The 12,083-nt window shown below is 57.9% G+C and overlaps 1 protein-coding gene across 5 annotated transcripts in view; it reads left to right on the forward strand.

The window, feature by feature from the left end:
• Positions 1-12,083, forward strand: part of LRP5 (LDL receptor related protein 5) — a 124,510-nt gene that overhangs the window by 67,333 nt on the left and 45,094 nt on the right. For all 5 annotated transcript variants that reach the window (XM_024987583.2, XM_024987586.2, XM_024987588.2 and 2 more), the window contains exons 6-7: positions 4,840-5,236; positions 7,008-7,179. In XM_024987583.2, coding sequence (XP_024843351.1) covers positions 4,840-5,236; positions 7,008-7,179 — 569 coding nt within the window. The remainder of the gene's footprint in view (positions 1-4,839; positions 5,237-7,007; positions 7,180-12,083) is intronic.

Below are 12,083 nucleotides of genomic sequence, written 5' to 3' on the forward strand. Positions count from 1 at the left end.
TATTGATGGATTGATATTTATTTTATTTATTTTACTGATTTGGCTGTGCCGGGTCTTAGTTGCGGCATGTGAGATCTAGCTCCCCTGGGATCAAACCTGGGCCCCCTGCATTGGGAGTGCAGAGTGTTGTTAGCCACTGGGCCACCAGGGAAGTCCTCAGCACCTTGACTTTTGACTTCAGCCTCTGGGACTGTCAGAGAAGCAGTCTCTGCTGATAAGAGCTGCCCAGTTTGTGGGGGGTGTGACTGCACCGCTCGTCTGTGGGGACGGTAGCCCTGTTTGGATGCTATGTTGTCAGGGAGGAGGGCTTGAACTGGACGTGTCCCTGGCATCAGGCTCTCCCTCCAGTCTGCTTTTCCATTTTGAGGCGAACACTCTGTCGGGAGTGCCTGACCCCAGGGTAGGGGTGCGCCCCTCTTTCCTGCGTGGGTGGGTGCAGGGGGGAGGGGAGCGGTCAGAAGCCAGCCCGAGGAGGCTCCAGGGACCGCTGCCCAGCCAGCAAGGGAAGCTTTCACTTTCTTCGGCAGTGCCGCGGGGCAGGCTATTTGTTTAAACAACCCCAAAGAAAACCATTTGGCCAAACTGTTAAGTTTCTAAACAGTTTACTTCCCTGGTGTTTAAACAAAGCCCTCCCCAGGCCTTGTGTCTGGTCCTGGGGGAGAGGGTTGGCCTCTCTTCCTGCTGGGCCAGCCCAGCGCCCTGCGCCCACTCCAAGGCCAGCTGCTACTTGTACCTCCTGCAAACAACCCTGGAGGTCGCCCCGGTGAGCGTCTGCCAACCAAGGGGTCCAGGCCCGCTTTGTGGTCTTCTCTCTGCAGCTGCCCCGCCGACCTGGCCCGGGACACCATGCCCCACGTCTCCGTGTTGGGCTTTGCCTGCTCAGACCTTCAGGCTGACCGTGGCCAGACCCTGGCTCTCTCCTAGGGGTCCTGGTCTCTGCGTTTTTTTTTTTTTGCAAAGCTCAACTAAAAACCTCAAAGGCTCCGTGACCCAAGGGGTGTCAGAGGACCCCCAAACCTGGTTTGGAGTGAGTCAACACCTGGGATTTATCCCAGCGTTTAATTACTGCCTCAGCCACAGAGACTTGATTCTAAGAAACACTGATGATGGAGCTCCCTGATGGTGGGGTGTGCTCGAGGCTTTGTATTGACTGGTTAAGGGCTGGGTCTGGGCACACTTCGCCCCTGGTGGCTCCGCACCCATCAGGGACAGGCTACTAGAATCTGTTGCATCCGTGGTCACAGCCCCATGGATCCCAGAGGCTCCTGCTGGACCCCAGACCCCTAGTCTCAGCTGGCCCCCTTCGCAGGTGCCCATGACCCCTGCTTTCCTCCCTGCGCTGGTTCATTAATGGTCTTGCTCACTGAAGGTCTGTGTCCTGCAAATGCAGGAGCACCCTGTGGGCAATTTCCATATCTTTTCTGTCCACTCCCAACCCCAGCACCTGGTTCGGGGCCTGGCCTGAAGCTGCTGCCCACAAAGCCACTGGTGGGGCGACCAGACCTGCTGGGCCAGTGCACTGACCTTGGGCCTCCTGCATGTGCCAGCTCCGGGGATTGACATGTTCATGGTACCTTCTTTTTCCCACTTGCTGCTGTGTGTCCTTGGGTGAGGAGCTTAACCTCTGTGTGTCGGGGTTCCTCTGCAGTAAAACGAAGCGTGAACCCATCTCAGAGGTTGGTGTGAGAATGGTGCTATCTCGGATAACTGTGTCTGTAGAATCATGGGAACAGGGATGGGTGAAACAGGCTCAAAATAAGTTTGGGAACCGAGTGTTTGGTTCCCTAAGGAACCAGCATTTTCTGGGCGCTCTCACCAGCTCCTGTGGGGGCAGATTAAGGCAGAACCTGCCATAGAGTTTGGTTTATGGTTCTTGATGTCAGGGCTAGATGGGGATTCCCATCAGGTCAGGCTGATTCTTCACTGCAAATGAGGAAACCAAGGCCCAGAGAGGGCTAGGGACCTGCCCCACATCACACAGCAGGAGCGGGTTCAGGAAGTATCTGCCCTGAATCCTCCCTGCTTGTCCTGGGATATTGGCGCCTGCTCTAGGCAGGGCCTTGTGTTGGGGGGCTGCAGAGAGCAGAGTGGGGTACGGGCCAGCATCCCTGTGAGGCAGTAGGCGGGGTGGTGCCTGTGTGTGTGGTCCCTCTGACCACTTGGAGGGGAGGCAGGAATGGCTTCCTGGAGGAGGAGGCAGTCCGTGACCTGGCCCTTGAAAAGCAGCCCTGATGTTACTAGAACATTTTGGGAATGGAGCGCAGCAGAGCTCCCCTCCTCTCTGTCCACCATACCCCAAGCCAGAGCTTGCATCAGCACCTCTAGCTAAATCTGAGTTCGGGAGAGGTTTCCAATGAAGCCGGGTGCCTGGGCACCTTCTCCAGCACTCCCTGCACCTCCCGTTTTCCCCCATCTGCCTCAGTTTCCCCAACCCTCAGTTCGTGAAGCCATTGCTGTCCGTGAGCACCCTCTAGTGGGGGAATCGGGTTACGAACACGGGGCCTTGGATCAAGTTCATGCCCGCACTGGAAATGCACGGTGGGGTGACCCCAGAATCACTCCGCAAAACAGCGGGTTCTTAGGGCTCCACCCTGAGGCAAGAAGCTGATCGGCTGTTTGAGGCCTGTGGCTGGACCAGGCGTGAGGATACGGCGCAGTCTGGTGCAGACCCCGGTCCTGGGGGCCTCGGCACGAGGGGTGCCGGGGTGGTCCCCACCGTGTCCGCATCCCTCCCTGCTGTGACTTCAGGCGGGTCCTTGCCCGTTCTGTGCCTTTCGTCAGACCAGGCAGGAGGCCCCCTGAGTGCCAGAGGTGGCCTCTGAGCATAATCTTTTTGCTTTTCTGGATCCTCGAGACCAGAAAGGGCCAGAGTGAGTGAACGGGTGGTGGTGGGGGAGGGCCACATCCTGGCCCCAGCAGCCTCTGGGGGTGTCCGGGTCAGGGCTGGCCAGCACCCCTGGAGCCCTACACATGAGGCTCTGTGTAGTAGCACGCGAGGCTACCTCGGCCGGAAGTTCTGATGACTCCTTGGGAGGATCCAGGACGTGTTTTGTTCAGGGCAGCTTCTGCTCAGAGACCGAGACTGTCTTTGCCAATGACTTATCTAACACAGGTTCACCGTGGGGAGCTATGATTTATGCTATTAATAGTTCACAAGCCAGTACCGTAAGGAATACTGTCTCTTATTAAGTCAGTAAAGAAATAACATTGTTGTTTCGTCACCAAGTCGTAGCTGACTCTTTGTGACCCTATGGACTGCAGCACTCCAGGCTCCCCTGTCCTTCAGTGTCTCTTGGAGTTCGGTTGGTGATGCCATCCAGCCATCTCATCTTCTGCTGCCCCATCTCATTTTGCCTTCAATCTTTTCCAGCATCAGGGTCTTTTCCAATGAGTCGACTTTTCCCATCAGGTGGCCAAAGTATTGGAGCTTCAGCTTCAGCTCAGTCCTTGCAGTGAATGTTCAGGGTTGATTTCCTTTAGGATTGACTAATTTGTTGTCCTTGCAGTCCAAGGGATGCTCAAGAATCTTCCCCAGCACCACAGTTCGAAAGCATCCAGTCTTCGGTGCTCAGCCTTCTTTATGGTCCAGCTCTCACATCCATGTACTCAAAACCAGTTACATTATTGTTCCAGGCAAAAGTTAAAGTGCGCCTTTCGACGAATTGGTTCTCTGTAGAGTCAGTCCATCCAGTTAAAAGCTGCATGTCGGCTGCTGGCTCAGGTCCCTTGCTAGTGGGTGACAGCGCCTGTTGGGTGGGCAAGGTGGGCTGCTGTCAAGGGCATCACTCAGGGGCCCTTACGTGGCTCTCCCACTGTCTGTGGAGGGGCCTTTTCAGGGCAGGAACAGTGTTTGCTCCCTTCCTGAGATGGCCTCATGCTTTCACAGCACTGCTGACCGGGAGTGGCCTGGCCGTGGCTGGAGCTCTCAAGATCTTTGGAGAGCCGTGTAGGTCAGCCAAGAGTCTCCTTGCCCAGCACTCACAGACTTTCAGTGTTTAGAGTCTAAATGTCCTTTGAGTCATTGTCCCTATCAAGAAGCCTCCCAGCAGAGCCTGGAGTCCGTCACCAGCTGAACTTATCAGCCATGAAAGGTATCAATGACGTCACCCTGGCTGGGCTTCCTCCATGTAAACAGATTCACCTTTAGATCACAACAGCGTCACTTAAGTCATAAACAAGCCGATTGGAAATCACAGCAAATCAATAACATAGCAAACCACAATACGGCCGGGGTGACAGAGGGGAAGGAGGGGCGCCTGCCACCCAGGCGCTTACCCGTGTTGGTGAGATGGCCACCTGGGAAGGATGGACTCGTGATGATGTGCGTGGGCACAGGACTTGAAGCCGCCTTGCTGGGTGGGTATAGGGAGGCAGGGTGGGCTTCAGGGAAGAGGTGGCATGTGAGTCCAGTGGGAGCTTTGAGGAGTATGGTGAGCAAGCAGGGCCTGGAGCCCAGAGCCTGGGCAGGACTGGTAACTGGGGCTGTTTGTGGCCAGGAGAGGGGCTTGCAGGGGAGAAGGCGGGCTGAGCATGAAGCAGCTCTCACAGTGGCTGAAGTCAGATGGCTGTGTGGCTCTCGACTGGCTGCTTAGCCTTTCTGTGTCTCTGTTGTCTTGTCTGTAAGACGGTGATAGAAGTGGTCCCAGATGAACTAGGGATCATGTAGGAAGATCCTGTGAATATCCCCTAACCTTACCTGCCCCGGGAAGGAAGCCCCGGGGACCTGGCTGAGCCCCTCCCCAGCCGCAACCCCCACCCCCACCCCCACCCCCTCCCCCTCCCTGCAGGCCCGCTGAGCCGCCCACCTCTGACCCCGCTGCTCGTGTGTGTTGGTCACAGGGGCAGAGGAGGTGCTGCTGCTGGCCCGGCGGACGGACCTGCGGAGGATCTCGCTGGACACGCCGGACTTCACGGACATCGTGCTGCAGGTGGACGACATCCGGCACGCCATCGCCATTGACTACGACCCGCTGGAGGGCTACGTCTACTGGACGGACGACGAGGTGCGGGCCATCCGCAGGGCATACCTGGACGGGTCGGGGGCACAGACGCTGGTCAACACCGAGATCAACGACCCTGACGGCATCGCGGTCGACTGGGTGGCCCGCAACCTCTATTGGACTGACACCGGCACCGACCGCATCGAGGTGACGCGCCTCAATGGCACCTCCCGCAAGATCCTGGTGTCCGAGGACCTGGACGAGCCCCGTGCCATCGTGCTGCACCCCGTGATGGGGTAAGGCTGGGAGCTGGGCCGAGGGGGGCTGGGGGTCCCGGAGCTTTCTCCTCTTCAGGAAGAAGCAGATGTCTGGTTTAGGAGAGCTTGCCTTTCTAATGAGCTCCCAGGTGATGGGCTGATCTGGGAACCAGACTGAGAAGCTCCAACACAGAGCTTGGTTAGGTTTATAGAAAACCCTAGAGACCTTGGGTAAGGCATTTCCCACCCTGGGCTTCAGTCTCCTCACCTGCGAAATAGCACTGTCCACCGTGAAATTTCTGGGCCAGCAGTGGTGGCGAGAGTGACGGCCGCTGCAGCCCTTACTCCACATGTGCCGAGTCTCTTCTGCGCACGTTCCATGCTGCAGGCACCTTTCCCTCTTGCCCTCACCTGCCGGGGTAGGTCCGTTGGAAGATGCTGAAGCCCAGAGAGGTTAAGTGACTTGCCCAAGGTCACACAGCTGGGAGGCAGGACTTGGACCTGGCAGTCTGGTTCCAACTTTCCCTTGTAGGATTCTGTGAATCTTGTCCATCAGGGTAGGAGCCTTTCTAAGACACCGCCCCGCCCCAGCAGTTCAGAGGGTAGCAGCTGAGCACCTTCCTGCAGCTTCATGACCAAGAACGTAAAACTGGCAGACCCTAAGTGGGGGGCGGGGAGCCCTGAGAGCTCTTGAGGGCTGGGGTTGGGGCTGCAGGGAAGCCCCTGGCCCTCGGTGTGGGATGGGCCCCCCTCAGTGGGCCCGAGTCCTGGGCATGGCCTGGAGGAGCTGGGAGGGCGGCGCTGGGAGACAGCCCCGGGGTGATCGCTGCGGGGGTGGTAACTGAGCTGCGCGGGCCGTAAGCGTGGTAACCGGAGCGCCCAGGGGTCTCTGGGTGCTCTTCCTTTTTCCCCTGGGGCTGAGGCTCCAAGTGACCTGACCCTGCAGGAGGCCTGGTGGCTGGCAGGCTTGCAGTCCATCTGCCCGGGGAGCCTGCGCTCTCAGCCCTGCTCCGTGTGGAGCTGCCTCTGTCTCTAGAAGCCCAGGGGCGTGGTCCTCGGGGTGGGTCACAGGGCTGTGGCTGGACAGGCCCGGGCCTTGAGCCTCGAGCACCGTGGAGCCCAGGGTGGGGCGGTCCGGCAGACAGACGCAGCTCCGTATCGTCTGCCGGGGAGCAAGACCATCCCTCGGGGAGGGCAGGTGGGTGTGAGAGGCCAGTCCCCTGGGTCTGCGGGGCAAGGAGGCAGGAGCTCGTCACCAGTGCTGGGAGCCGGGCTCTGGGCTGGGGAGATGGGGACCTGCTCCCTGCCTGCCCTGATGGAAGCTATCAGGTCAGTGCTCTGCCGGCCTCACTCGAGGGCCCTGTCCTCCCCTGTGGGATGGGGTCGGGTTCTTCTGTGCTGGGTTTGCTCAGGGCACAGTTCTGGATGCTTCCCTGGACTGAAGTGTGCACGCAGACACACAGACACACACACAGACACACACGCGTCTCACGTTGTTTCTCGGGCCAACAGACAGCCTGTGGGCTGCTGAGCTTGGCACCCAGGGCCCTTGAGCTCCTTGAAGGAGGTTCCGCTCTGCCTCCCTCTCTCCCTCTGGGTGCGCATTCCCTGCAGTCCCGGGACCCTCAGCCGGGTGTCTGCTGGCTGCAGTCCCAGAGCCCCAGCTGGTTAAGCCCATGCTGTTCCCCGCGGAGCTCCTGGTGCTGCCCACGGGCTCAGGCGTGATGAGGGTGGGCACCGTTCTCAGTCCCAGGGGTGGACCCGGGACATGACGGACGGGCAGCCTCACGGACGTGTGCTTCTTCTCCAGCCTCATGTACTGGACAGACTGGGGGGAAAACCCAAAAATCGAGTGCGCCAACCTGGACGGGCAGGAGCGGCACATTCTGGTCAATACCTCCCTGGGCTGGCCCAACGGCCTGGCGCTCGACCTGCAGGAGGGCAAGCTCTACTGGGGAGACGCCAAGACGGACAAAATTGAGGTAAGCATCCCCACTGCGGGTCCCCTGCTGTTCTGTGGAGATGGGGGCACGGCCCGTTGGTCCCTGGCCCTGGGGCTTTCCACCTTCTTGGGTCCTGCCTGGAGCACAGGGCAGACCCTTCTGGCGTGTTTCTCAGTGGTGAAGGGCTGCAGGGTGAGTTTTCTGGAGGTGGCCTGAGCATTCCTGGAGGACTGGCTTGTGTGTTCCTGCCACGGGCTGTCCATCCTTGGGTCTCAGGGTTTGCCTCTGGGCACCCAGTGAGTGCCAGCTCTGCTGCACGTCTGGGTAGATGTGCCCAGCAGATGCTCCTCCGTCTTTATGCCAAGTCGCTTCAGTCGTGTCCGACTCTTTGCAGCCCATGGACTGTAGCCCGCCAGGCGCCTCTGTCCATGGGATTCTCCAGGCAAGAACACTGGAGTGGGTTGCCATTCCCTCCTCCAGGGGATCTTCCCGACCCAGGGATCGAACCTGCATCTCTTGCATCGTCTCCTGCATCGCAAGTGGATTCTTTACCCCTGAGCCACCGGCTTCTCTGGTGCGCCCCTCAAAGGACAAATTTCGTGAACCTTGGGGGTCAGGCTGTCAGCCCAGGTGTGGACACCCCTCCTAGGGTCCTGTGGAGTCGGGGCTTCGGGAGATCAGCCTCAGGTGAGGGGCCGCGTCTCCTTTCCTGATGGCATCGTTGGACTCCAGGTGGGCGGGGGACCGTCAGAGGAGGCCCCTCCGGGTCAGCCCGGTGACGGGGCGGCTTCTGGCAGTGGTTCCGTCTCCAAGAGGTTATGCCCCCGCCAGAGGTTAAGGTGCCGAGTGTCTTCTCCGGCCTGTCTGGCCGCGTTGCCTTGGAGGGGAGAGGGGAGTCTCTTCAGCATGGTCATGCCCATGGCCTGGCTCCGGGTTCTGAGCCAGGGCACCGGCAGAAAGGAGCCCCACTTGGAGTCAGCTGGCTTCCCTTTGAAGCGGGCGGCGGTCCAGCTCCTGCTTCAAGGGGCAGCTGCGGCGGGTCCCCCGGGGCGAGCAGGGAGGAGAACCAAGCCCTGGAGCCCACGAGGTGGGGATTCCTCTGGCCTCTGCTGGCCAGTGGTGGCGGCACATGGATGGATTTGTGGAACAGGGTCCTGACCAAGGGGTCGAGGGGGGACGGCAGGGGAGGGGGCTGCGAAGCCTTGCAGGTGGGCCTCCTGTCGCCTTGTCTGTGACAGCGTCCTGGACGGCAGGGTCAGGCCAGCCCGGGTCAGCACCCCCTCAGGGGGCTTAGCGCGGGGCGGCTCCCAGTGTGGGGTGCGGGTGGGGATGGGCTCGGGGCCGGCTCGCCCAGGGAGACAGCCCTGAGGCACCCTCCCCAGCCTCGGGGACCAGAGGTGGGCTGGTCAATCAAGGTTGGAGCCGTCTGGGGTGCGTGTGGGTGCGGGCTTGCCTCCCTGCAGCCCCAGAGCTCCCTATGCCTCCTGCCCTACTGACTTGGGTCTGGAGTTCCCCTGCGGCGCCTCCTTAACCCTTGTCCTGAGTCTGGAGCCCTTGGGGGTGGAAGTTCCTGCCACCGGTGATCAGCCCTTCCTGTTACTCCGGCCACACCCGGGGCCCCGGCCTCTCATCCACTTCCCGCTCCCAGCCAGGCTCCCAGCCCCTACCCCTCTGACCTGCCCCTCCTCTTTTGCACCACGAGATTCAACTTTATTGTAAAAGTATCTGGGACTTGCTGGCTCCCTATTTAGTCTCAAATCGACGGCCCCTTTGGCCCAGCATCTCCCTACTTTTCTCTCTGACTTGCTTCTTGGTAGATGCCAAGCCCATGACAGCCTAGCGAGGGTTCTCCCCACGGCGGATCCATCCATCCAGAGCTTGTTCTTGAGGCCACATGCCCAGCTGCTCCGGTTCTCTCTCCCAGAAGCATCGATTCTTGGGCACTCAGACTTCTTTATGGTCCAACTTTCACATCCGTACATGATGTGGAACAGCCAGAGCTTTTGACTGTGTAATGAAATAGATAACCCCTTCATGGATCACAGCCTTGTTGTGGCAAAGGGACTTGCAGATTTCGTTATATATGTCACAAGTGTGATAAGAATAGAAATAAAGTGCTCAATAAATGTGATGTGCTGAAGCCATCCCCTGACCCTGGCCTGTCAAAGGACTGTCTTCCACAAAACCCGTCTCTGGTGCCAAAAAGGCTGGGGACCATTGAAGGAGAGGCAGGAGTCCCGCCCTTTATTAATCCTGAAATAGGCAAAGCGTTTACACAGCCCTGTGCGCACACCGTGATCCGGCAAGGTCCCTGGGTGGCAGTTTCAGCCATTCCTGAATAAGAGCAAGGTCCAGTCTTGCCCTCTGTGGCCTGCGGTATCTTCTAAAGCTTCCTCCCTAGGGGCCTCCCTGGTGGCTAAGACTGTAAAGAATCTGCCCGCCTTGCAGGAGACTGGGGTTCGATCCCTGAGTCTGGAAGATCCCCTGGAGAAGGGAATGGCTACACGCTCCAGTGCCTGGAGAATGCCGTGGTTAGAGGAGCCTGTCGGGCTCCAGTCCACGGAGTCACAAAGAGCTGGACACGACTGAGTGGATAACCCTTCCAGTCTCACTTCTCCCCAGGGTTGCTCTGACGCCCGGGTTCGAGAAGCAGAAGTCTCATGGGCCGACCCTGTAGACCTGTTTGGCCCATCTTTGAGGCAGGAAGTGTCGCCTGTGTGTGGGTTACCTGGTACTTGCTGGAGGCCCTAGGGGTCACCCAGACTCCTTGCAACTCCCCTACCCCCACCCCGATGTCTTCCTCAGCCAGGGCCCTGGGGAGCTGGTGTCCTTGCAGCTGACATCTGCTGCTGGTTGTCTGCCGTCAGGGTGGGTGCTCATGGGAAGTACCCGGTGGGGATCGCCTCCCCAGGGGGGCAGGCAGGCCAAGGAGGAGTCACAGACTAAGATGAAAATACATCTGTCCCCCTGCTCCTGACTTTTCCTGAGTTGGTGGAGGTGACTTCCAGCACACATGGAATAAACCCTCATTGGAGGAGTGATGGATGGGCTGTGTGTCCAGGTCCACGAACCCTGGGGAAGAAGGGTGCAGGGCCCCTGAGCAACGGGGCCACAAGCTCTTCAGGTGTGTGTGGGTATGTGTGTCAGAGCTTTTGAATTACGTGAATCAAAATAACCAGGGCAGTTTTAATTTGGTCTTTTATGTGAGTATAGTTATTCCATCAGAGAGCAGAAGTCTTTTTCCTTGTTTTTTTTTTTTTTTTTAATGTGGGCTATTTCTAAAGTCTTTATCAAATATGTTACAACACTGCTTCCTTTTTCTTAAAAATGTTTTGGGTATTTTTTGGCCTTGAAGCATGTGGGATCCCAGCTCCCTGACCAGACATCAAATCCACATCCCCCACATTGGATGGCGAAGTCCCACCCACTGGACCGCCAGGAAAGTCCCTCTTTTTCCTTGAAGAGTCATGCTTTCAAAGTATTGGTCCTGGGAATCACACCCCCTTGCATGGCTGAGTGCTGGAAACGGCATTCAGTGTAAGGAAAGTGCAGTTCAGGCGACTTTTTGAGGTCCTCTGGTTTGTGGGTGGCCATGCAGACCCCGCTGGAGAAGGCAATGTCACCCCACTCCAGTACTCTTGCCTGGAAAATCCCAGGGACGGAGGAGCCTGGTGGGCTGCAGTCCATGGGGTCGCTGGGAGTCGGACATGACTGAGTGACTTCCCTTTCACTTTTCACTTTCATGCATTGGAGAAGGAAATGGCAACCCACTCCAGCGTTCTTGCCTGGAGAATCCCAGGGACGGGGGAGCCTGGTGGGCTGCCATCTATGGGGTCACACAGAGTCGGACACGACTGAAGCGACCTAGCAACAGCAGCGGTGGCAGCATGCCGACCCCGCAGCAGTGGGTCCTGCCCCTTGACACAGCTGAGGGTGGGCTTCTCTGGGGTCTGCCCTCCCTTCCTCCCTTCGCACAGCTGTTCTGCAGGTTGTGCAATGAGCTGGTCGGGGGATGGGTGTGTTCTTCCTGCCACCCCCACTTCCCCTACCCCAGACCTGGGTCTGGAGTGTGAGGTCAGCTGAGCATAGGAGGCCGGAGGCCTAGAGGTCAGAGAGAGCACACTGCACGCAGGCCCCTTCCACATCTGGCTTGGCCATTTGGACATAACTTCCTGGAGGCATCTAGTTTCCTTTCCTGAAAATCAAGGGCAGGGGAACTTCTCGAGCAGGGGTTGAAAACTGTGGACTGGAGGCCAGACTGCCTGATGTGTGCCACTATCAAATGCTTGGGGGTTTCTACACTTACCTTTTTGCTGACCTGCGTGGCTCATGGGATCTTAGTTCCTCAACCAGGGATTGAACCTGGGCCCAGCAGTGAAAGTTCCGAGTCCTAACCACTGGACCGTCAAGGAATTTCTTACACTTCTAAATGAAAACAATCAAAAGAGTACTATCTCATGGCATGTGAAATTTATATGAAATCCCAATTTTTTTGTTTTTTGCACGAATGAAGTGTTATTGGGACATATTCCATTCTGTTCAGCTGCTCAGTCATGTCTGACTCTTTACGACCCCATGGACTGCAGCACTCCAGGCCTCCCTGTCCTGGAGGTTATTCAAACTCATGTCCATTGAGTTGGTGATGCCATCCAACCATCTCATCCTCTGTCGTCCCCTTCTCCTCCTGCCTTCAATCTTTCCCAGCATCAGAGTTTTTTCCAATGATTCAGTTCTTCGCATCAGGTGTCCAAAGTATTGGAGCTTCAGCTTCATCATCAGTCCTTCCAATGAATATTCAGGACTGATTTCCCTTAGGATGGACCAGTTGGATCTCCTTGCAGTCCAAAGGACTCTCAAGAGTCTTCTCCAACACCACAGTTCAAAAGCATGAGTTCTTTGGCACTCAGCTGTCTTCATAGTCCAACTCTCACATCTGCACATGA

The sequence above is a fragment of the Bos taurus genome, chromosome 29, assembly GCF_002263795.3.
Source record: "Bos taurus isolate L1 Dominette 01449 registration number 42190680 breed Hereford chromosome 29, ARS-UCD2.0, whole genome shotgun sequence".
Classification (NCBI taxonomy): Eukaryota; Metazoa; Chordata; class Mammalia; order Artiodactyla; family Bovidae; genus Bos; species Bos taurus.